At 40.7% G+C, this 25,842-nt stretch overlaps 1 protein-coding gene across 3 annotated transcripts; it reads left to right on the top strand.

Annotated features, from left to right (window-relative positions):
• Positions 1-889: 889 nt before the first annotated feature.
• Positions 890-17,802, top strand: ZNF831 (zinc finger protein 831). 3 transcript variants are annotated; one of them, XM_064674103.1, is made up of 7 exons: positions 890-1,169; positions 5,184-5,423; positions 8,883-13,143; positions 13,597-13,739; positions 15,339-15,508; positions 15,631-15,770; positions 16,057-17,802. In XM_064674103.1, the coding sequence occupies exons 3-7, from the start codon at positions 8,914-8,916 to the stop codon at positions 16,909-16,911; spliced, it is 5,538 nt and encodes a 1,845-aa protein (XP_064530173.1). In that variant the 5' UTR covers positions 890-1,169; positions 5,184-5,423; positions 8,883-8,913; the 3' UTR covers positions 16,912-17,802. The 3 variants fall into 3 exon arrangements, with proteins under 3 accessions (XP_064530173.1, XP_064530171.1, XP_064530172.1); XM_064674101.1 differs by lacking the exon at positions 5,184-5,423; XM_064674102.1 differs by having other exon boundaries at positions 890-5,354.
• The last annotated feature ends 8,040 nt before the right edge of the window (positions 17,803-25,842 follow it).

Here is a 25,842-nt window from a genome sequence, read left to right as displayed (position 1 = left end):
TCAAGCTCCTTTCTAAAACTGTTTTTTTCTCTCTTTCACTCTTTGTGGTAAAAAAATCTGCTTGAGAAGTGTTCTTGTTTGTCTGACAAAAACCTTCCACCTGTCCCTCCCAACAACAGTGTGCCTGTAACTGTTTATATTCAGTCTCTTGTGTCAGCAATTTCGTATCAGCTTAAACAGCACTTTCCTCTCCTTCCCCTCGATGTTACAGAGAACATCCCCTTTGTCTCACTCCTGTTGGTCTCCAGTACTTACAACAAACATTCAAGTCTGTTTTCTGCCCAGTTTGGGTGAATAAACCTGAGGCATTGCTGGACTACTGAACAAAAGTGGGTGCCAGCATGTTTTCTTTTCTGTGTTTTGTGGAATATTCAAGGAAATAGTCCTGGCCTCATTTTTCCTACCTGGCCAGTTGTGGAGTGGCTGCTCTGTCTATCCTATAGTGCTACTTGGTGCTCCCAAGATCTGGGTACCTATTTAACACATCCAAAGGCAGAAATACAGGTGTGCTCTGAAGACTTTTACCATGGAAATCTGGACAGCCTTCTGGAATAGAAGGTCTTGTAGGTTAATTAAAAAACAGCAGCAAAACCCATAACAAAATGTTCACACTATGTAAAATCTAAAAACCTTCCTAAATACTTAATTTACCTATTATTTTTTTTTTTAATTTAGAGGATGAAGAAGAAACTTGCCTGTCTAAGTCAAAAAAAAAAAAAAAAAGCAACAAACAAACCTTGGGAAAAAAATAAAAGGCAAAAAGTGATAATTTTTCATTTGTGCCTGATGGGGTTGTGTGTGTGTGTGTTTTTTTTTTTTTTTAACTGTTTGCAAATCTTCAGTGTAATGGTTTGAAACCCAGTCGTGTCATTTCTTTACGCCCACACACAGAGCTGCAGTAGTGCAGACACTGTAGCAGGCAAACCATATTACCAGCATCGGCCATTAAAACTCTTCCTACACCAGCGTGGGCTGACTTCACCCCCTCCTCTCTTTGCACACACCCCACCACCCACCTTTCAGTTTTCAAACGCTCCAAAAAAAAAAAAAAAAAAAAAAAAAAGAGAAGAGAGAGACACTGAAAAAAGAAAAACAGGATGCTTCTTTTGTTTCAACGCTATTCCAGGGACCTGAACCTCTCCACCTGCCTGTGAATTGGCCACCTAAAGGTTAGCAAGTGTTTCGTTCTCGTTTTATGTGGGCAGATAATTAAATTCGAGATGGTAAGGCAGAAATTTTAAAGTTCTAATTTTTTTAATGTGATGGTTCTTTCACTTAGCAACGAGAAAGATTTTTTCCTAAAACACAAAGCATTTCAGTTCTGGCCCCACTTCAGCTTTTAAGAGGGCTTTAATTGGTATTTTTTCATCATTTAGTCCAACCTCCTAAACTTTAAAAGATGTATTAGGGTTATTATTTTTCTGTTAGAACAACCTGTTGATTGCAGTCTGCTGGCTGGAGGTTGTTAACTCTTTCCTAATGTGGGAAATGCACAGGAGCAAATTTGATGAAAGGATGAAACAATCAAAATCCTTGGAGGTTTTTAAACACTAAAAATCTTACTTTTTTCCTCATTGTGAAGCCACTGACAGTGTTACAAAACCAACAGATGTTTTAGATATGTGTCTTTTTAGAAAGAAGTGGTGTAAATGTAAAATAAAGACATATAATAAACTAGAAAGCTTTTCTTATGACTAGAACTGAGAAAAGTAGTTGGATAAGAAGTAGAATAGGAAATATTCTCTGATATAAATTGCATGAAGAGATCAAAAAAGCTAATGCAATGTTTACTTCCACACTAAAATATATTTTAGGTTACAATGTTCTTACTGATTTAAGCCTTTTGAATGTTTTCATTTATGGACATTCAAGAAAAGGAGAATAAAAAAGTATAGAAAACTGCATAATAATGTTCAAACCAGTTGTTATTTTAGGATGAAGAGAAGTTATTACAGATCCTATTCTTCTTAAAAGGTTTTAATATTGTATTCTGGTACAGTGTTTACAAAAATAATAGTTAAAAAAACCCTGCCAGTTTTGCTGATATTAAACAACTGTGGAAGTTTGGTGTCAAAAATATTTGTCCTCAGGTTATGGTACAAGAATTTCAAAGTTCAGGCGGCAGGTTTTAGAGTTGCTTTATACTTTTATAACACACGAGGCAAAACTTCAGAACAATGAACTTCTTACTAACCAGTAAGATTTCCCAAAGTCAGAATTTGAAATGTGACCACTGAAAGACTATAAAGGTTTGAGAAGATGAGGGAATTACACATTTCCAGCCCAATTCTGCAGGGAACTGAGGCTCCCAACTTTGTTCAAAGGTCCCAGCAGGCTGCAGGTGGAACTGGCAGTGCTGTGAGATCAGACACATCCCATAAGAACAAGTGAAAAGGTGAAGTCAGTACTTCTGTTATGAGACATTTCAAGATATGAAGTCAAACTGAGAAAAGAGCAAGGGCAGAAACAGGTTTTAAATAAAGCAAGATGAACGGTGATTTCTGGGCTAATCAGGAAAGGTATCAGTTCCATTTGGCTTGTTTGAACCGAGAACTAGAAAGTGCCAGAATTGGGATACACTCACAAACACTCTGTTTCCATCGGAGAAGGGGTGCTTCAAGTACCTGCACAACATTTATTTCAGACCCTGTGGTTCACTATTACGTTATGATACTAATATTTAAGTAGAAGTTTTGTCTAGTCAGTCAAGGGAGTTCACAAACACTGTCACGTTGTGCCAGCCGGCAGTGGGGGGAATGCAAATCCCAGTGTCTGTGTCTTCTGCTGACAGAAAGATACTGTGTGCTGGTCTCAGCATCACTGTCCTCAGAAGAAAAATGAGCAATTAACAATCCTAAAAGATGCTTCAGTTTCAGTTTGAAAAGTTCTTTAAAACACGTAGGATCTTCAAAATCTTACTCTCTCATTAGCCCGGGAAGCTGCTTATTGCTACTTTCACTTGATCACCCCTCTGACAGAACTCTGTACCTTTGCAGGGATTGGAACACCTGGGACAGTGCCTTTTCCACAGATACCTGGGACCCAGAAATGCATAACAATGGGATGTGGGTTTATCTCCCCAAGTCCTGCTTAGGACATGAAATGAGAGCAAAGTGTAGCCCCACACACTCCCTCCTGGGCAGTACTTGGCCATGGCTGATCTTTATACACAGTCAAAATAGATGTTTTGCTGTACACTGAGACAACTGAGAAGTTTCTCTGAGCAGGACAGTGTTTTGAACTTAAATGAGTATAAGTAATCTTGCACAGAGATTCCATCTTAGGAAGTGACACACAAAAATAGATCGATTAAGAATTTAACTTCATTCCAAACATAGTTAATGCAGTGTAATACTGGTCCTCTGTATTATGTGCACAGGTCAAATTCCTTCTAGCCATTAGAGCAACCTGTTCATCCATATAAATGGGAAGAATCACAGGATGCTGTGGAGCCAGCCTGATTCCAGAGTCACTTATTCAAGATTTAGAGATTTTAGATCAAGCTTCAAAAGGTTCCGCTAAGCCCTGAAACCTGTGTGATAGTGGCAAATATCCACACAGGCACTTGCTTCAGTTGTAACTTGCTTTAATTGATTATTGCCTCTTCAAGTATCTCAGGATAAGAAGTTTGCAGCTTTAGCATGCAGAATGTTACTGAGTGGCCTAAATAATGAATTTTGAAAGCTTACACATGTTTTCAATTTGTTCCTAGTTCCAGCATACTTCTGGAATAATTAGTACTGTTTAAAACAAGTCTCCCTTTTGAGTAAATTCATCTTAACTTAATAATAGTCAGTCTCAAAGTGGATTAAAATATAATGGGCTGCAGATATGTGATCGAACTGAAGAGAAACTAATTTTGACTGGTTATGTAAAATGCCCAGAATCATCTGTTTGTCTGATTTGATTCATGCCAGTGTTCTATTATAAGATGTGCATCTTTTTCCCCGTTGGTTTGTTGACTGTAGCATGCAGTAATCCTCCAGAAGATCTCACTCAGAGGTGAGAACACATTCCTTTAGGAAAGTATCTCCCAGCAGAGCTGAAACTAGTTGCTGCATGTAGTTCTCTCCATCTGGACAGACAGTCTGTAGAGCAGAAGCATGAGTCATTGTAAAACAGTTCAGAATGTCAAGTATTTTCTAGATTCACTGATTTTAAGCATTTGCAGTGGCATTACCAATTACTGGGAGCATTTCAGGCTATGGTAGAAACAAGAAGGATTTTGAGCAACAATACCAGGCCTTGTTAAGAGCTTTTCTGGCCCCTGAATAACTAGATGATAGGCAAGAAAGATAGGAAGAACAAGACAGAAATATTTCTCCACCTCCAAAACTAGAGGCCTACTAAATCAGGGCTCCAGAAACAAATGGAAAGCAATCCAAACAACAGGAAAAACTCTCCAGGATCAATAAAGCTGAGTGGAATGAAAATCCACTGGGGCCTCCAGCATTAGTCTCTCACCAGAATTAATAAAAGAAAGAGCTTGCACTGAAGTGGATATTGGACAATCAGAACTTTACAGTTTCATCACTATCCAGTTTACAAGGGACAGGCTGCAGTGTCTGAACTGGGCAGATGCTCATTGCAGGAAGATTAAAAGCTACGTCTTCCAAAATATGATGTTCTTAAGGAAATTTTACAGGCTGGATATACCAATTTGGTAACATTATTGAGAATTTATATTCCACTTTGGGATTCACTCAGTCTCACAGCAGTGGAGGGCGTAGCCATCCCAGTCCATAATTTAAACGAGTGTTTGGATGAAGAAGAGCTGCCCCTTCCCAGGACCCCTCAGTGCTGCTGAACTGTGTTACCTGAGGACTCTTCTTGAACTCAACCCACACACAGAATCTAATCTTTTAAAATGATCTTTTCACTGCTGTTGACTGTCCCCTATCCTGTTTTCCCTGCAGTTTCCACAAATTTAGGGAGGTTTGTTGAGCATGACCTAAACACTTCTAACATTCCTGAGGCACTTTCCCACCTCGTTACAAGCAAATTACCTTTAGGGGTATAAAGAAAAAAGCCTACCATTGTGTCAGGGTATTTCATGGAATGGTACAACTGAATGCAGTGCACAGAATCCCCATTTTGTGAAGATTCTGTGTAGAGGTTCCTACATAGAGAGTGATAAAGGATATGGAGAGATTGAAATGTCACTTCATTTTCTCCTGTTTCAGCTCTTCCTGTTTTCTGAAGGTTGTCACTGTGACACCAATGTAGAAAAAAAAAAAAGAAAACCACCCAACTTCCTACTTCTAATCTGTTGCAAGCCTTTGTCCTCGTTTCTCTCTGCTTGCATCAATGACAGAAATGAGGCTTTTTTGCTGACATGCCTGGCTCAGTCAAAGGTACGTGAGCTAAAATGATTTCCAGACTAAAGAGGATTCCACTTCTGTTTGCTCTCTGGTTTATTTAAGGTAAGGATCACCTAAAGCTTTTTAGAAAGGCAAAGACTTGTAGTATAACTGAGTATTTTGTGTATGTTCAGAATGTTGAAAACCTGCTTCTGTGGGGTTACAAAAATAACCTCTGTCATGTCTCCAGGTTATACCTGTGGACCAAGGTGGGGACTGAGCAACTGAGCTTTGCATCTGCTTAGGGACTGATGCTCTTCTCAATGTTGTGTCAAAAAAAAATTATATAGAAGTGCTGGAAATAAGTAGTTACATGTTTATTTATTGATTTAATTAATAATGAAGGGCAGCTGACAGAGCACTTACATGTGACAAAAATCTTTCACTTGTGTAGTTCAAGATTATTATAACAGTGCTGACAAAATAAAACAAGTTTTATAAAATGTATTTGGAACTCAAGAAAGATTCTATAAAAAAGGAACACACTGGATTTAAAATGAGTTTTTTATACCACCCTTTCCTGTTAAAATACTTTATACTTATAAAGTGAGTAAGACATTTTCTGATACAATGATTTTTTATCTGAAACTCTTCCACTTCTTGACTTTTCAGTGTTCCACAGGACTATCTATGCTGTGTACCTGAAGCTAGAATTCAAACTAGGAACAAAATAATTGTATTTAAATGGACTTTTAGTGACCAGTTCTGATAGCTTAGGAAATCAATTTAGATAATTTTGGATTGGCCAAATCCTGCATTTAGTTCTGTTTATTTTTCCTTATCTACTTAAGATCAAGTTCTTATGCTGGTAGTTCAATGCCACAAGCTGCAAACAGCTGGGAACACGAGGTGGATGCTCAGTAACAGAGCTCAGGGGATAATCAACAAAGGAAGTTTTTCTACTTTAGGCAAGGACTACCCAGCATCAGCCTTGGGGCAGAACTAGTTTGAGATGAGCTATTTTTGTCAATGTACAGAGAAATACAGTGGCTTTTTTTTGGTATATAAACAACAGATGTGAAAAGTCTGATCGTATTTGCCCCAGTAGAATACAAGTCAGGGCAGTTTCACTTAGGAAGAAAGTCTGTTTGTTTGCTGTGAAAAGCAGGAAACTACCACAGCTGGTAGAAACGTGTTATTACATTCTTAACAGTAATGACCTTGTGTGTCACCATTACCTTACTTGTTTAGCATTGTTTAAAACTTTCCTTTAAAATTTCTGCCACCACTTAGGTATTTTCTTTGTGGACCATTGCAGAGCACTGAAATGATTCTCAGAATTACACTGAATTTTGGGCCCCAGAAACTTAATAAGTGAAATTACAGAGAGTCTCTGGTATTTGGGAACCACAGGATTCATATGAAAAACATCTGGCCATGGTGAGTCCTGCTGACTCAGGCTGGCCTTGAAGGGCCCATCAGCTCTGTGTGCCCATGGGGATATTCAGGGAGAGAAGTAGTTTGTGACACTGGAGCTGACTGGGAGGAAATGTAAAATATGTGGAAATGTATTTCCACACTTCTCTCCAGGGGAAGGAGGGGAGCACAACCACTGTGACTTGTTTCATCTGGTGTGGTACTTGTTGGATGTTCTGGCTGCAGGGTATTTAGGCTTCACTTCTTGGAGTCTGGACTCTGCAGTGTATTTTTTCCCCTCAACTTCTTTTTTTCCCCACATCTTTGGAAAAACTACTGCATGCTTAGTTTGTGACTATCATGGGCTCATGTCTTATCATTTGCTCCTGTTTTCATTGTATGCTGTGTTAAAATTTAAAAGTGCCTGTATAACTTAAGAACAACCTTAAATGGACTTGAAATGTTGATAACATCACTTTGCAAATCAGAGAAATCCACTTTTTTCCTGTAGTGTTCACCACACTACACAATATGGATAATAACTTAATTTCTTTAACAAGCCATATTCTTTTAACATTCTTCCATCAATATAATCATTACCTATAGCAAAAAGCCACTTAAGTGATTATTCCACGTAGAAATCTCTGAAAGTGGACAAGAAAAGTCCCTGTGTGATAAGTGAACTTGGTTTATAACATTCATGGGAAAGGAGAAAGGGAAAAATCTAACAATGCCGTGCACACATCAGTTCATTTTACAGGTTTCTTTCTGGGATGGAACCAGTACAAATTTCAAACAGTGTTTTTAAGTAATCCTTTTACTGTTTCTCAGCAATGATTACCTATTAAAATGATCCTAGGAAGTTACAGAAACGCCACTACAGCTTGTGCAGTAAAGCAACAAATTGCAGATTTCAAATTTAGCCACCAATTATGTTATTCCAAATGGGGTTTTTTAATGACTATTTGCACAAGAGCAGCCCATTATTCATAGCAGTAAACTGATACAGAGCTGTGAGTAAAGCTGAGTAAGAAATAAACATTCACAGATCACCTGATTTTCACCCTGACTGTAATTACAAGGGGTTATGCTCATGCCCCTATTAGCTCCTCCAAAGATAATTTTCAACTTGATTATTTTGATAGTTTACTTCTTTGTTGCTAATGAAAGAAAAAAGACAATACAAATTTTTGTTGAAATAAGAACTAATTTGGACCAGCACCAACCCTGCACATATTTAGACAAATTTCATAAGAATAGGCTCACTTTTTTCAAAAACTGTGTCTAGAAGATGTTTTCATCTGGCATTAAAAGCATCTAAAAATAAGCAGCATACCATAATATCTCCATTTATTAAATAAAATGAATTAGGGCTACACAAAAGCCAGCTTTAATTTATCCCACTATTTTCCTATGATACCATCTTTTCTACTTTGCGCATATTTATGTAAATCTCACTTGTAAAACAGGACATCAGTTTACTTTTGTTCACATATTTCCATTTTACACCACTTGCTGGAATATGTTTGGCTTTAGCCCCCTTAAATTTGGGTAAACACAGATTAGTATGAAGCCATGTTTACTGTCCTGTGTTTGGAACAGTTGCCCAAAGAACCTGTGCAGTTTTTATCCTCAGAGGATCTCAAAACCAGACAGGGTAACACCCTGACGACCTCATCTGACCTCAGTGCTGACTCTGCTCTGAGCAGGTCTTTGGACTAGAGACCTCCTGAGGTCCCCTCTAACCTCCATTGTCCCGTGTTTCTATATTAACAATTATTAATGTTAATTAAATATAAAACCATGATACGCATATATAATGAGAATATGGTTCCAGAAAATTAAAATTGTATTATTTCTGATGTACTGAGAGCCTCCATTTGCAAATCTGAAACTCAGGTTTATTTCTAATGCTTTGGGTATCTATCATAGATCGTAAGAGTGGTTTTAAATGCAGTGTTAAATGTTCTTTACACTTTAATTCCCAGATAAGAAATGAAAAATGAATCAATTTAATTGGAAAATGAAGTAATTGTTGTCTGTATAATGCTTGTGTGTAAGATTTGTGATATTCTTAACCTCTGACTTTCCTAGTCCAGCAGTTGAATGTTTGTATTTTATTTGCTGCCTGAAGATTCCTACTTGCTCTGTTTCCCCTCCTCACAGGTACCTGAGCACGTGGCAGAGAGCCCTTGGCATGGAGGCACAGAAGGCACAGAAGGCACCTGGTTTCACAGCTGCACCCCCAGATCGCCCCGTTCCAGCCTCCTCTCTGCAGCCCTCGCAGGGCTCCTCAGATCCGGGCCAGGGCACTGTGCTTCCCCGGGAACCGGCGCTGTCCCAGCCCGTGTACCTCAAAGCCCTCACCATCCCGCTGTACCAGCCTGTCCAGGCAGGATGCTTCCAGCCACACGGGCAGTTAGTGACCGCCAGGAGCTGTGTCCATCTCGACAGCACCAACATTCCCCTCATCCTCAACCCACTCGTCCCTCCGGAAAGCCCAGATCGGCCTCAGTCAGTTTTTCAGAAACAACTTGGGCAAAGTCTAACACTGAGCATAGTCAGCACTTTACCAGTTTTATCATCACCGAGTTCTTGTGTAAATGCATCTATTGGAAGCCCAGGAAAATCCAAAAAAGCTGGGAAATATATCTGCAAACACTGTGGCCGAGATTGTCTGAAGCCAAGTGTCCTTGAGAAGCACATTCGCTCCCACACAGGAGAGAGGCCCTTTCCGTGCACCACCTGTGGCATCGCATTTAAAACTCAGAGCAACTTGTATAAACACAGGAGAACTCAAACACACGTCAACAACACCAGGCTGCCCTCAGACTCTGACACCAGTGGGGCATCAGAGCAAAATGGGAGATCAGCAGAGAGCACCACCTCAGCCCAAGGCAGCAAACCACTGAGCAGCACCAGTGAGGACAAGGGGATACAGATGAAACAACCAAGTTCAGAGACCAGTGCTGGACCAGACACTAAAAAACTTCACGAGCTTTCACTGCCAGCAACAAGCACTTCACCAGTTTTTTCAGAAAATCAAGAAACAACGAATCAATCCTTCAGTTCAAAGGCTAATCAAGGGGTTCCTGAAAGAGAACCTCGCAGTTTATCATCTCCAGGAGCTTTGCCAAATGGTCCGTGTCAGAGGAAGAAGATGCAGGAACAAAGAACTCCAACTGCCAACAAGCATATTCAGCTGCAAAGGCAGCAAGCAACCTCTTCGGAGAAGCAGTGGGATTACAAGCCATTGGACTGCAAGCTGAAGAAGTGTGAGAGCACTGACTCGGGGTATCTGTCCCGCTCTGACAGCACAGAACAACAGCTGGCATCACCCAGCCCCTTGCACAGCCTCTGTGAGCACAGCACGGAGCTGGAAAGCGAAACTGCCTTCAGCAGCCCCAGGTGTGCCTCCGGAAGCAGTGCAAAGCCAGAGGCAGCCCAGAAAGCTGCAGCCTCCATGCTAGAGAAAAAGAGGCTGGAAGAACACATTTCAAAACTTATTTCTCATAACAAAAGTGTGGTGGATGATACCCAGTTAGACAATGTCAGGCCCAGGAAAACTGTCCTTTCCAAACAGGGAAGCATTGACCTGCCAATGCCTTACACATACAAAGACTCTTTCCATTTTGATATCAGAACTTGTGATGTAAATAGGAAAAAGAATCTTGCCCTTTGTTCAGCAAAGTCTACCTTTGCACCCCTGGAGAAATGCAAGCCAATGTTTTTCCATTCAGTTCCCACCCAGTTCTCCACGACCATTGACACTGTGCCTGTTACTCGGAGCAACTCCTTGCCGTTCGTGGAGGGAGCAAGGATGGCACAGGACAAACCAGGTTGCTCAAAACCACTTTCTCTTACTAAGCAGTCTGTAAACACAGGCACTGCTGGTTTGCTGCCTAGCAACAATCTTGCTGCAAATTCAGTGGATTTCCCTAATAGCCATCCCCGAGCTCTAGTCAGACAAACAGCCGTGGATGATTTGCCGCTAAGTAATGTGGTTGATCATCCTCCTCCTTCAGAGGAGTTGCAAGGCACTAAAAAGCTTGGGGCTGGAGAAGTAATCAGTGCTAAAAATAAGAAACACAATCAAAGGAAGTTAAAGATGTTCTCTCAAGAAAAATGGCAAATGTATGGAGATGAAACATTTAAGAAAATCTACCAAAAAATGAAAAGCAGTCAAAACGCCAAGAAAATGAAACAAAGGGGGGATAAGATTACAGGTATTACAAGCTTCACTCCTGACTCAAAGGAATCAGCCAGCAGCACTGAAATTATTGAGGAAAGAGATGGCAGGAGCTCTGTAAGTGACAGTCATTCCTCCCTTGTGACAGCAGCTTCAAACACGGGTAAATCAGGAACCTGTACTGATGGTAATCGTGTTCTGCAGAATGTGTCCTCTGAGGAAACTGCAGACAGTGTGTCCTACCTAATGGAGACATCACATTCCACAAATGCCTGTGCACGGACTGTAAGGAGCAAAACTTCCCAAGACCCCAGTGGCAGGGACAGAGAGAAGTGCACAGCTCTCAGCAGCACAGGGCGAGCTCCAAGCAGTTGTGAGCTCAGGCTTCAAAATCTTGAGTGTCAGCCCAGCTGTCACAGAAGAAATGATGACTCCTTGCCAGTACAGAGTAGCAAGTGGGAAAACCCAAGCCCTGGGAAAGAATCCAGTGCATTTGAATTAGATTCTAAAAGCACCACACACAATTATGGAGGCCATCGCAGGACTAAGGAGACTGGCCAACAAGGCCTGTGGGTCCATTGCAACAGAGAGACTGCAGGGAAATCCCAGAATTTACCATCAGAAAGAAAAAAGCTGAAATTTGAAGTGGAGAAGACAACACAAAATATGATTTCAATGTCCTGCCCTAGTCCTGGTAGCGAAAGTAGTGCAGTAAGCGAAGCAGAGAGAGCCCATTGCTCTGGCACAGCTCCAGTGACATTCTCCAGTAAAGCACAAGAACAAAAATTGGGCACAGGAATTAATGAATCCACTGGAGGTACTGAGAATGTGGAATATATGAAAACAATCAAACTCCCCACAAAAGCCCTCAATTACAGTGATGTTGACCTCCTTTCAAATTCAGCTGGTATCTCAAAAGCTTCACTGGTGGGATTTTTAGGGCCTGAATTAAGGGGAAGTGATTGCAACTCTTTTGCCTTGCACAATGCAACACATAAAGACGACAAAACATGTCTTGTGAAAATAGAAGCAAAAGTACCACTTTTCAATGACAATGTTGTGGATGTATCTTCTAAAATTCATCATCTGCAATCTGGTCATTCAACTCCAGCCCCACAACAAAATGCCTTTTCTCCAAAATATATCCTTAAATTGCCACGGGCCAAGAGAGCCTCAAATTTGTCACTTTTGCCTAGATCTGAACAGGTTACACCTTGCACATCTGAGACGGACACCCTAACCACCCCTTCCTGCTCTTCCAGCAGTGGATCCCTCCATTCTCATCCCAGTGATGTGGTTTGGTCCCCTTTACAATTTGAAGTGAGACAAAAGGCTGGCACAGGAGAGCTTCGATGGAACGTACACACAAACTGGAAAACTCCAGGATTTTGTTCACCAGTCAACTCAGAAACAACAAATATCTTAACCACAGCAGATAACACCTTTTATAACCCAAACTTCAGGCAGCAGGATATGGCGAGAGATGATTGGAAAAACAAGCAGAAGAAAAAAAAATTGAATTATCAAAGGCAAACAGAAGAGAAGTGGATGAGCATAACTACTTGCTCTACACAGACTCCAAAGAAGAAAATATGCTTTACTTCTGTGTATACAAGTGGCTTTTTCATATCAGCTGACATCAAAGATGAGAGAAAGGTTTTACAGCATCTTTGCTCAGGAAGTGACTCTTTGATAAAGACATCAGCTTCTAGCAAGGGAGCAGAGCCAACAGTCGTGGGATGGGACAGAGGGAGAAGTCTGTGCACCCTCAAGGATGCTTCACCAACAGTGCAGGACACGCTGCAGCATCCTCAGAGCTCGACAGACAGCCCCACTTATCTTTGCCATTCTTTTGGCACTTTTTATTGCCACACTCTCACCACTCACTGTAAAGAATTCCCAGTGCTCCCCCACAATAACAGGACCTGCTCCTCTGGCAGTTTAACAGTGTCAGGCACAAAGGGCACCTTCCCCTCCCTCAGTGCTGAGCCCCGACTAACCTGGTGCTGCTTAAGCAGGAGCCTCCCCCTGCCCACGGAGCAGAAGGGCAATGCAGACTCTGCCTACTCCTCCCTGCACTCCTGTGACAGGGGATCCAGCAGGGAATGCAGCCTGTCCAAATACGACATCTCTATCTTCAAAATGAAGAATATTAACAAGACTGTGGCATATGGCTTAACAAACACAAGTTTAAAAACGCTGGTTTCATCTTTTTCTAAAGGACAACAGATGCAGGAGGTAATATTAATAATCCTATTTGCCTTCTCAAGAGGGTGTTATTGGCTGACAGCCCATCCTCACCCTCTTATTAGAAAAATGAAATAATTATCAGAAGTGTATTCATGGTCATTTACAGGATTTTGTTGATAGAGAATTTACAATTTACATTTTTAGAAGATAAATCTTATATTCATTTGATGCATGAGAAAGGTATACTTTTGTGTGAATATTTAAGTTTCTTTCACTTGACCATTTTGGTAAGAATGCTGGCTAGTGAGAAGAATGAACTGGTATTTTCCCTTTTGGGTATATTTTATATAATGATCAGAAAAAAATGGGAAAAATTCAGAGTTGTGCTACTAAACTACTATGTTGTTCACTGCTATTTAAAAAGAGCACAGATTTCCAATCTCTTGGTCAATGTAACTCACAGTTTTCATTTACTTAATTTTTTCCCAATATTCTCAACAGTTAAGCTCAGTAGCTCCTGGTGGTGCTTTCAAAAATATTTCAGAACAAAAGAAGAAAACTGTAGTTTGCAGAAAGGAAAAACCCTCAACAAATAAACTCAAGAGGAGCCACAAACAGAAAAAGATTAAAGTCACCCCCAAATGGTAAGAAATATGGTTTGCAGCTTCGCTAGATATAGACATGATTTTGCTGAAATGGGTGTAAAAAGTCCACAGAAAATAAAAAGTCATCCCCAAAATTCAACCACGTTAAAATTGGGGGAAAAAAAATAAATCTCTCAAAAAGAGCTACTCTCACACCACAGCAGTTCCCCAAAGGTAAACCATAAAAATACCAATATGTTGTTTATTACCAGGAACAGACTTTTCTAAGTCAAACAGGCATATCCCAAAGCAAGAGGATGATTGGTCAGTTGAGTCTCACTATGCTTTAGAAATTATTCTTATCTGTCAGACTTGCCAGCATTTACTTTTGCTCGAAGAGAACCAAAATCCTTTCGTTTTTAATCCGGTTACAGCTCAGAGCAGAGCACAAAGTGCTCCTGAACTGCTATTCACAGGAGAATGCAGAAGAATAAATATCAAGTTTAACACAAACTAACAAAACCATCTGTAGTTCAAAGGATCATTTGGTTTAAATGAAAAGCAGGAAGAATTTGAGCATAAAACTGTCAAAGGCACATTGTCTCAATCAGCAAAGCTCCCCTGTATCTAATGGGAGCTCAGACCAGTGGATTTAGCCTCTAATCTTTCAGGAGCGTGGGGCAGCAGAATGTCTGATGAATTGCTTCAATAAGAAACACATATTGTGTGCATACATCCCTCTGATTCCATTTCACGACCAAAATCAGACAGAGTGACTCCCTTGAGGACAAATCAGTGTCAGTAACTTAATCACCGTGTCTAGTTCAGCAAGCAGCACTGAGGAGCATGAGAACAAAAATAGAAGACTCAGGGCTATGTCATCCAGCCTAGTCATACTCCTCTAGGACTTTTTTTCTGATTTGTTTTTTGGGTGGTGTTTGTTTGTTTGTTTGTTTGTTTTTTTCTTTTTTCCTGCTGACCTCAGAATTTATTTATTTGGCTCTATCAAATAATTACAGGGATTCAGGTAAGTACAGCATCCTGAAAGCTCAGATCATGCATGCTAGTAGCTAACTGGCCCAATTGGTAACCAAGAAATTCAGTGTAATTTTCTAATACACCAAATACCAGAATTACCACGTCCTTTTAGGTTTACATCTTGCTCTGTGTGTGGTGACATTCTACTGATTTAGTCACTCAGAGTTACTGAAAGATCTATCCAGAGTAGAAAACAAGGCAGAGCTGGAACATTCAGTGTGAGTTTTCTAAATAACTGAAACACTTATGCTGTTCTTTAGTGATGATGAATAGGTGGCACATAAGAAGTGAAAAGTAAAAAAGCCAACAACCACACAAATTCCTGTATGATTCCTTTATGAAGTGTATTGTTTTAAAATTCCAGATACAGGAAAAAGGATCTGTTATTTCTTAATCCTTTTCTCTTAGAAAACCAACAGAGGGGGGGAAAAAAGTAATAAAATAATTGTGGGTCTCTTCCCTAAAATCCTGATTATTTTTTTTTTGAGTTGGCATAAACATCTCTTTCACAGTGGTAAACTGCTGTTAGACTTTAGTGTCTGTGATGAGGTGGTGTTATTACTCTGGTAGGTTTTACATCTCCCATATTTGTTTACCCTTTCAATGCCTCTGGCACTGCAGGTACAGAGGGAGGCACATCCATGGATATTCCCAGTTGAAAGTGAACCGGCTGAGCAAGAGGCCCTGTTTTCCCAACAGAGCACTGGATGCTTTGAGAAAGGGCTGTTCATCACAGCCCCCCAAATTCAATAAGCATAAGAAGTGCCATTCTCCTCAATCAAAGGTGCAAGGTAAGTATTTTGAATATTTTTTTTAAAAAAATGATGTTACTTCAGTGCTACGATGAGAAATGTAGTAAGTTCTAGCATGTGGGGCAATAAAAATCAAAGTTTCTTCAACCTCTTTTCAATAGAGAGTTACCTACACCAGCAAAATTCCACCTCAGATAAACCACTTTCCAGAAGGAAAAAAGAAGGAAAGAATAACTCAGGAATATCTTCCCATATTGAAAATCTAAACCATGTTAAACAAAGAGACAAAACGGATAAAAAAGTAGGTATTGTACCTTAATTCCTGTATTAATATCTATTTAAATTAAAAAAAATTGGTAATTAAAACGTGAATTATATTCAGCTGGTTTAAAGTTCAAATTGAGACTACTTTGTAGCACAGATTTTGTTTAAAATGTTTAAAAATATGTTAAAGGTATTACTGGGGGTTAAAATACAATGAAAACTTACTAATGTTAGCTTTTTAAAAAGAACAACTAAACTTGCATCAATTGCTCTGGATTGAAAATTTTAAACCTTAATTTTTTCCCCCCTCCTAATTTCTACAGGACATTTCTGGGCAAATCAGGGAACACACGGGAACAAACGTCTGTGTCCAGAACATCCCGGCTCCCCTGGGAATAGCTGTGACAGCTCATTCCTTTCCCTCCCCAGCTCCCACATCCATGCAGCAGGTCAGCAGGGATGTGGCCATTTGCTGCTGGGTGACACAGCCCCTCGTGCTCCAGCCATCCGGGCCAGGGCATTCCCGGCCAAGCCTCCGGAGTGACTCAACGGCAGCTTCCTTTGGGTCTCGCCCTTCTGATTTTACAAACACAGGCACAGGTGACCAACCCAGCAGCACAGACCCAGAGGCTCCTGGTCCTCTTTCCTTACATCTGGAGACAAGCCAGGAAAACACACTGAGTGCAGAGTCAGAGAGGCAAATATCTGGTACATCAGACCCGGTGATCCGGGCCTCGGGAAGGGAGAAAACTCCAGCTGAAGAAGACACAAATTCACCTCCCAAAGAACACCCAACTCGCAGTTCCCAGCCTGGATGTTCACGTTCATTTGGATCAAAAGCAGAGTCTCTTCCTGAGTCAGTCACAAGGGCTCAGTTACCCAGCAGAGAATACACAGAGAGGGCAAATGTGTCTCAAAATCTCCTGGACCTCCACGGAAGCAGAGACAGGAATGGATCACACCTGCAGCCCAATCCCTATGGAAGGCCACATGGAACAGCTACTACTACCTTTAAAAAGCCCCCAATTTCCCTCAGATCCCCTGAGTTCAAGAGTTACTCTGCAGCACTTTCCAAGACATACAAAAAGAGAGGTTTAGAGATGATGAGGAAGCAAACGCGAGTGGAGTACGATGACACGAGCAGTGATGATGAGGACAGGCTGGTTATAGAGATATAGCAGACAGGCTGCTCACACAGGGACAGGAGGAAATGCCAGGGATGTCTGATCCATATTTCTGAAACACTTAAACATCAGCAAAGCCATTCCTCTGTGCAAGAGGCAGAATTCTCTTTGGAAAAGCCCTTTCTTTCAAGGACTAGAACTTTTTTTAAAGAAGCTTATTTGAGGCATCACACATTTAAATGCAAGAGGTAAACCTGTGTTTCTGACGGGTTTCCAGCATTGTTATGTTCTTGTCACCCTCACAGATTTCCCACAAGTGCTGGCTGCCAGTGGGTGTGTTACTCAAAGCCTGCAGTGTATTTGGTTACTTTTAACAATACAACAGCAGCAGCTTCCTCCTTGTACGAGCTGGGATTTCCTGGAAGGCTATAGATGTGTTCTCTTCCATACACTCCTCTTTTCTTGTAGTCACTGCCATCTGCACTGGGAGTGACACACTGGCATTTAAGGGGAAGATCTGCTCCCTAAGTATCTGTGATATTGGAAGAGTGTGGAAAAATGCTGACCTTTTTCCATGTTGCACAAATGTCAATGCTTCTGTGTGAGAAATGACACAAGCATGCTTTGCTTTGTGTTTCGTGCCTTTTATGCCAAGATCTACTCAAATATTCTTGATTTCTAGGTGGAGAATATGGGTGTTAGCTGTTGATATTTCCTTGTGGTAAAATTTCTGACAAGGATTTTCTCATTATATTTGTCACATTGTGCTCCAACCGATGTCATCTGGAATGTTTTGTTTTTATTGTAACTTTAACTGCTCTTTTATTGAGGGTAAAGAAGCTATATGGCATAGCTGGTTTTCTTTTTTTAACAAAAAGTTTTGTGCTACAAACCCTAAAATTTACTGGTTTCCATGTGAATAAATAATTAGATATTTCAACTTGACCAGGTGTATTCACTTGCTTCATTAGGCTGATAAACACTAAAACCATTCCACTTCTACATTACAGCCAAATTCTACACTTAAACTTCTACTGTTCTTGTATTGTGAGTCACACACAGGGTTTAATGCATTAACCTACATAAGATATTTGGAGTTGCTTTTACTTTAGTCATGCACGGGTAAAAGCTTATACAAATCATCATCACAAAGAAATCTAGAATGTATTAGCTGAGAAAAATGAATGTATATGTGCAGAAAGATGCCAAAACATTCAGCTGCTTCAGATATATTCCACCTTCATCTTCAAACTCCTTGTGTATCATTGTTAATAGCACTATGGATGGCAAGAAAGTGTTTGGTTTTCACCAGCAGCCTCCACAGCAACTATATTCACCTCTTGCTTGTGCAAGAGCTAATTATTATATGGACATATAATGAATCTGCTGTATAAAGTTTTTTTTTGCATAATGTTTGTGGCTAAATGCTGTGTTTTAAAGTGGAATTTCTAGAGCAGTAATTTAGAAATATAGCAATTAGAAATTTAGACTCACAAATGGTATGCAAAGAAACATTTATACTGCATATATTTTACAGCATGCAATATAGAAATTTCTTTGTCATACTGAAGCTGTAGCTGGAAGAAAAATGGGACAAGGTAGCTGAGAAAGCAAATTTTAAACTACATTTCCTGACAGAAGTAATCCTTGAAATTTTAGCTCACTACACTGTATGAAAATTTGACCTTACATTAGTTTTTTAGAAGAACCAGTAGATCTATGGGGGCATTTTAACAGGATTACTGAAGAAGGCAGTGACTGCAGCACAAAGATTCTGAGCCACAACAACCCCTGGAGGAGTCAGGTCTGAGTCATGTGCACTGTGAGAAACGGTCTTGGTTTAAGTTAGGGAATTCAGGGAGTTTGCACATCCAAATCCAACTGACCACAGCGGATTCCAGCTTTCCAGAAGGCTCTGTATTCCCAGAACACACCAGGACAAACAGGCAAACTGTTCCCTACCTTCTACACAGCAGAAGTCTCAGCCACGCAGTGATGTGTTGAATTCCCTCGCAAGTAGCTGAACATCAAAACCACATGAGGGCACCAGGCACAGAGGGAAAAAGCTGTGCTGCTTTATCCAGCAGCAGTTCTGAAGGATCCTTGCTTTGCTCTAAGCAAATCTGAAATTCCTTTGCACATGAATGCATCTCATCTTTTTCCTCCTTCTAGCGAAGGAAGAAAATTAATAAGGAGTGTTGATCACAGGCTGCAAATAAGTGGATGTTTCAAATTTTGCCATTTGAGTTGTGAACCCATTAATTCTTATTGTTTCAGACTTTTATATTAGATCTTATTAATTACTGATACTTCACTGATCTGCCTGGCAAACCCCAACTCAAGGGTGCAAACCAACCAGAGGAAGCCCAGAGATCATCAACAAACATGAAGATATACCTTGAATACAAGTCTGTCTTGGAGCCACTGGAATTTGCTCCTTAGGGGAAGCTTCCAGCAGCTTCTCACAGAAGCCACCCCTGCAGCCTCACCCCATTACCAAAACCTTACCATGCAAACCCAATACAGTATCATTTCATTTTGGGATGGAACAGACTTTCTTTCCAGCCCTATTTTTTATTCAAGAAATCTTGTTTGTCCACAGCTTCCCCAAAACACAATGCCTAAAATATTTAGTGCTTCTGTAGAAGCACTCCTGACACACGCAGGGGGTGGTATTAAACACAGGGATATCTGGGTTTGTGAGCTGCTTAGGTTTTATTTGCACAACCAAATTTGTTCCCATTCACCAGTGTTTATATTATAATAATTTTCATGTAGTTAAGTAGCTTTGTTAAACCATTAATTTTACCTCAAGGATTTGTGTGGAATTATGGCCACAGATTAAGACTTCTGGCCTGTATTTTTCATTTACCATCAGCATTCCATGGGAGTCACATGGATGAAAAGGTCAATAGTATTTTTTTTTTGACTTTACAATACTGTGAGGTTTTAACAGCTCATTTAGTGTGGCCTGATGGAACTGGATGAATGTCACGTAGAAGTACATAACTGTGTCTTCCAGGGAGCTGTAATGTTACCACAGTTTGGTTATAAGCCATCCTCTTAAATACTTAAATATAAAAAAGTGGTTTTCTTTCTCACAGTCAAAGTACCTACTGGCTACTCACGACAATTGCCTAAATATGTCCTGTATTTATGTCATGCTTGAGTTTAGAGGAGCTACAAGAGCTAGTTAAACAAGAGATGAACTCACTTGACAAATTTGTGAGTGCTTTCCAAAGTAGTCAAAATGGATTCTTGTGCCACGGGAGTATAAACTGTTTTAGCTATAAAACCCCCATTATATAAGTCTCATTATCAGTCCCTAAATTATTGTTAGGGTTTAAAAACTAAAACAAACCAAGGTGATTCTAATACAGTCAATAATTAATCCACAATCCATTTCTTTAAGCATCACAAGTTGTGTGCACGTGCATTTGTAGCATGTTTTTGGTTCACTGGATGACAAAACAAGCACTGCTGGTACAACACTGGGTGTAACATCGGGAGCATGTTATTAATCCAGCAAGGATTGGAAGTGTTTCAGAGTGAGCTAGTTCAGATATATTAAACTGATTCTTTTCAGACTCCTGTGCCATTAACCAAAGGAGTGATTGGATGGGAGCCGTGGGAGCTGTTTCATAACCTACTGTGGGCTTGTTTTCAGCTGCCTCTGACGGCCCCTCAGGTCCAGCATTGCTGCTGCTGAGCTCAGTCCTGGACCATCACAGACTGTTAAGCCTTGACAGAGTCAGGCTTCAATTACACTGAGTTACACTTGCGCTCTCCAAAGCAAAGCCTCTTACACATTGCAGAGGTATTCACAGGGCAAAATTTAGGTCACATCAACAGCCCTCCTCACTCTTTTGACACTGATAGAACCATAATCAGGGTTGATATCTAAAACTGTTTTTATGATTTATCATTCTGTATTATACAGATCATATTCAGATTTTTCTTGAAAACATCCTTCTCATTTCATTGCACATGCCCAAGTAAAACATTTTGCCTCAAACACACAGCTGGGAGTATGGCAAGATCATTCATATGTGCTGCTGTTGTCCTTTCTCCTCTACAGAAAGAAGCCATTACAGAAATTTTCCCCTCTCCAGCAAATGGTTAATGCACAAAAAAAAAAAAAAAAAAAAGAAGAACAAAATTGATTTCCGTAACATGCTTTGGCAGCAACTGAGGTGAGCAACTAAATGGGGGAAAGGGAGCCAGGGTTGTTCCCACCTGTGTTAGGAAACCACAGTCTGAGAAGAGGAATACTTTGCTGGGAAGCTGAGCCAGGACTATAATAGTTACCTCAAATCTCCCAACTTGTATGTGCAAATGCAATTACGAGATTGGCACAACCAGCACTTCAGAGACCTCTGTGCACATACACGTTTCTGTGTGTTGGCTGCAAGGAGGAACAGGGAAAATTACACTCCTTAAAAAGTAATTTGACCATTAGCCCCTACCATGCCTGTTAATGTTCCCATTGCTCACAAGGAATCATTTGCATTGAGCTCCTCAAATGGAAGGCACAAAACACCATCACAGCCTCTGCAGCCCACGAGTGGTTTGTATTCCAGCTCATCCCGCTTATGAAGAAGTTTTGTGTAACTTTGTTGATTCTAGTTATGGGTTATGTTTGCTCCAAATGGAGCAAATATTCAAAAGGGAAATGATACAGAGGTCTCAGACCTCAAATCACTACTTGTCCAGAAGCAAGAAAGTAAATATAGCAAAGTAAAGCACAAAAAACTGCTTCATCCTGCACAATATTATAAGGCTTAAGGGATTATATAAAAAGGATTTACCAACTTTGATTTAAAAAGAAGAACAAAAGCAAAATGGTCATTGTTACATGTTTGATATGAAAAACACCAAACCTTTTTTTATTTGCACCAGATGTGGATAGGCAGATGTGAACTGTTGGATAATATTCAGAGAAGTGGAATTAGGGAAATATCCATAATTAATAACATGCCTGTGGAAACATGTTCTGTGCTTCAAAAAGAATTCAGGTGATATTAGAACTGGAAGAACCTCCTTACCCTGAAGATGTTGACAAATTTGAAGAAATTCCAAGCAGTGAAAAAAAAACAAAACAATCTGATTGGGGAAACAGATTACTGGTGCAGAAAGATGAAAGGACCCAATTTTCTGCTCTCAATTACACCAATGTGGTCCAGTTAAATTCAGTGACAATGTACCAACAGAACAAGGAGAAAAGCTTGACTGAAATATATGATATGAAGAATTTGCTTAGAAACGTTCAGAGGAAGAATTCCCTTTAGGAAGGAAAGGAACTGGTAAAATATGTGAGGGAAACAATAGGTCCTGTAGGATTTAAACTGAGAAGAAGGAAAATACAGACAATGTTCCACTGCAGTTGCATCTTCCAAATACCTCCTCTGGGATATTTAACATGGAGCTAAAACAGATCCACTCACTGTACAAAAGAATTATACACAGGAGGTGGCCAGAGAATGTAATCAGGCAGTTCTGCTCCTGGATATCCCTGTCATTCATGGAATCAAACACACTGTCTACGGTCATTGTTTCTATGCCTACATCCATTATTTCTCTCCACCTTAATTCACACAGTAGTGACTAATGCACTATGAAAATTTATCCAGGCTGGATCAGTTACTAAAATGTAATTGCATTGCCTTTGTGTGCTGTCTACCAGATGTTCCATTTTGTATTCATCAAGAATACGTTGTGTAAGAAGAGCTCCTCAAACAACAACAACAACAAAAATCATCATTCTTGGTTTAATTACAATGACACTGCAAAAAAAAAAAAAAATAGGGCCAGAAGAGCAATCTTATCACTTATCCTTGTCTCCTGGACAATATGATCAGAGAGTTCCTAAGACAGATCTGAAAGTACACATATAGAATCATAGACTCACAGAACCATTACGGTTAGAAAAGACTTCTAGGATTGTGTCCAACCATCAACAGCACCACGACCTTGTTCACCACCAAACCATGTCCTCAATTGCCATATCCACACATGTTTTGAGCTTTTCCAGGGATGGTGACTCCACCACTTCCCTGGGTAGTCTGTTCCAATGCTTGACAACCCTTTCAGTGAAGAAATTTTTCCTGCTTTCCAATCTAAACTTCCCCTGGTGCAATTTGCTTTTGTCTTGTCACTTGTTACCTGGGAGAAGAGACTGACCCCCATCTCACTACATCATCCTGTCAGGGAGTTGTAGAGAGCGAGAAGGTCCCCCTGAGCCTCCTTTTTTCCAGGCTCAGCCCTCCCAGCTCCCTCAGCTGCTCCTCATCAGCCTTGGGCTCCAGGCTCTTCTCCACCTCCGTTCCCTTCTCTGGACACTCTCCAGCACCTCAGTGTCAAACCAGGACAGTAGTTTCTGGTGCCCAACTTGAGGCATGACAGGTTGGGATAACGACAGATCTGACTAGAACACATTAGAACAAATATGTTATAAGCATTTATTAGATTAGTGAAATAGTTGCTGGTCACACTGTGTACTTATTTGCTCCCAGAGCTGGCGTGCTTGTCCTTAACGTTGCATCATGCCAGACTTTACTTGCAGTGTGTGTTCCCTCTTGTGCTGTTTATCCCGTGGGAACTGGGCTAAGGTATCATGCTGCTGTACTTTGTAATGCTGGGATATGATATGATATATGATATGATATATGATATATGATATGATATATGATCTGGTATGATATATGGCATGACATGATATGACATGATAGAAGTGCCAGTCGTGAGACTGACCTGGTGTCCGCACCCAGCCGTGAATGGTGGGAGCCATCTATGGGAAACGTGCACAATTACACCTTTAACCTGCCCTTGCAGAGCCAGCTATGGAGGGGACACCTTCCCACACCTTCCCTATGGAGGAGATGTCTTCCCACACCTTCCCTCCCCCACCAGGCTAATTACAGCAGCGCTTGAGAATTTTGAAAATTTTGAATATCCTTGGGATGCTGAAACCAGCACAGTCCTATAGCTGGGAACCAGAATGTTGCTAAATGTGTTTAAGGTTAAACTGTTTAGGAACACTACCCAGAGACCTGCCCTGAGGCTGGATAGCTCTGAGTTGTGGGTGTGTGGGGTAGTGTGGGCAAGTACCCAGGACAGGGGGAACCTCCAATGTTTTGGAACTTCACCTCTGAAAAAGCATGGAAAAGTAATGAAATGTTTGGAAAAAGTAAGTTGTCACTCTGGCAATTCCAGAGAGATAATGGGCCTAGTAGCCTGGAATTAGACAGTAAGGAAGCCAGCTGGGATCACTCCCTAGGGCAGGAGGCATTGACAAGGTGTTTGGAAAAGGGACACAAGCCCGTAGTCCTGTTAGGTGTGAAGGAAAGATATTCCTTCCAGGAAGATGCTGGGTGGCAAGTGGGCCACCATGGAGAGAGGTATCCAGCACCTGAGGGAATTAGTCCTGCCAGAGATGTTTTACTGTGACCTGAACAAGACACAAGTACCCTCGGATCCAGACAAAGTCCAACACCCAGAACACACCTGGCAGACACTTGTACAGAGCACCACTGTTGCAGGGCACCCACTGCCAGTAAGGACCTGGAGACACAAAGAATCACCAGGGGATGATCCTGATCTCCACCAAGGCACACATCCCATGCCAGGTTACCTGAGCCATTCAGATGCCTGTGCTACCCACTCCTGCAATTCCACGACGTTTCTGGCTTCAGAAATCAATAGAAATCCCAAGCCAAACCAAAACCAAATCTGGTCTTGAGCAGAGCAAAGGATCAATCTAAATTTAAATGGGATTTACTTCACCTCCCAAGCTCTAGATGTGACAAATTTCAGAACAATGAGCTGTGAACCATTTAGAAGTCAGTGATCAAAATAGCATTTCTGATGGAAAGATTCCACATTGGACTGTAGCAACAGTAACTATGTTGCAGCAGGGCCAAGCCTAAAAAAGCCACTAAGATATACAAAGAGGGAGAGCCATTTCTTCACACGTCCTCACACGCAGAGTTCCCCCCCTTGGTCCCATGCTGCGTGACAATAAGAAAAGAGTGCTTGAGTCAACAGAAAACTATTTAGTTGACTATCCCTAAGCTCTTCACATAGCTTGTATTGCTTTAAATATCTTTGCCCCCTGAAAAGTTAAATTCATCCTACATTCTTCTGGGAAGGCTCAGGGCTAGGGTTCCAGCAGCGTTCCTAAGAGGAGCCTGACAGAACTGGGATGTGTTTGCAGGTACTCTCCCTTCCTCCAGCAAGTGAGAAATCCCAATTATGCAAGGCAGGGAAAGTTAACATCATTTGGGAGACAAAGGCTTCATAGTACAGCACAACTTAAAATAGACCACAAGTCTGGATTAAGCACCCTCAGCTCCGAAATAAAAAATAATACAGAAAGCACCAAATGGCTCCAAGGGATCCTAAGCCTAGGAGTTGGTTTGGTTTTTTTTTTATTTTATTCTTTTTCTGTGGGAGAACACCAGCTATTCTGCAAAAAAGCAGAAATATAACGAAGTCTTAAAATCAATGAAAGCCTAATAGTCTTTTATCAGACTAAAAGCATTCAAATTCTCCTATGAAATCAATCAGTCATAAAATTAATCCAGAAAAATTTACACTTTACAAGTGATGGTCTGCGGGATTATATGACCCTGGCAAACACAAGTGTTGTGGTCAACGAAAATAAGACTTTCTCTTCCACTCAAAGCTACAGAATCCATCCTGGATCCCATCCATGTAGTGTTGATCTGTGCTAGGATGTTTTAGATGAATGTAGAGCACAGGTTTCCAAAACTGATACTTGTAAATCCTGATTTAGGGAAAACTGCTGTTTTCAACTTTTCTAATTACGTGAATTTAGCATTATATTTTCCTCTAAGCACTGTCTGAAGGGGTATGAGGTGCAAACAAATGAAATATTTTCAGACAGAAAGTAGGTAACGGGTCTCATCTCCTTGGGACTGCACAGAAGTCCTGCCTCCCTGCAGAGGTGTCGGTGGGTTGGTGAGG

Source organism: Pseudopipra pipra, chromosome 17 (genome assembly GCF_036250125.1).
Source record: "Pseudopipra pipra isolate bDixPip1 chromosome 17, bDixPip1.hap1, whole genome shotgun sequence".
Classification (NCBI taxonomy): Eukaryota; Metazoa; Chordata; class Aves; order Passeriformes; family Pipridae; genus Pseudopipra; species Pseudopipra pipra.
This window is presented reverse-complemented; position numbering and strand designations above follow the sequence as displayed.

Excerpts from the sequence above, each read along its gene's own strand:
- ZNF831 (XM_064674101.1), top strand. The coding sequence starts at position 8,914 with ATGGAGGCACAGAAGGCACAGAAGGCACCTGGTTTCACAGCTGCACCC. Across the intron at positions 13,144-13,596 it reads AAGGACAACAGATGCAGGAG|TTAAGCTCAGTAGCTCCTGG; the intron begins GTAATATTAATA and ends TATTCTCAACAG. Across the intron at positions 15,509-15,630 it reads TCCTCAATCAAAGGTGCAAG|AGAGTTACCTACACCAGCAA; the intron begins GTAAGTATTTTG and ends TCTTTTCAATAG.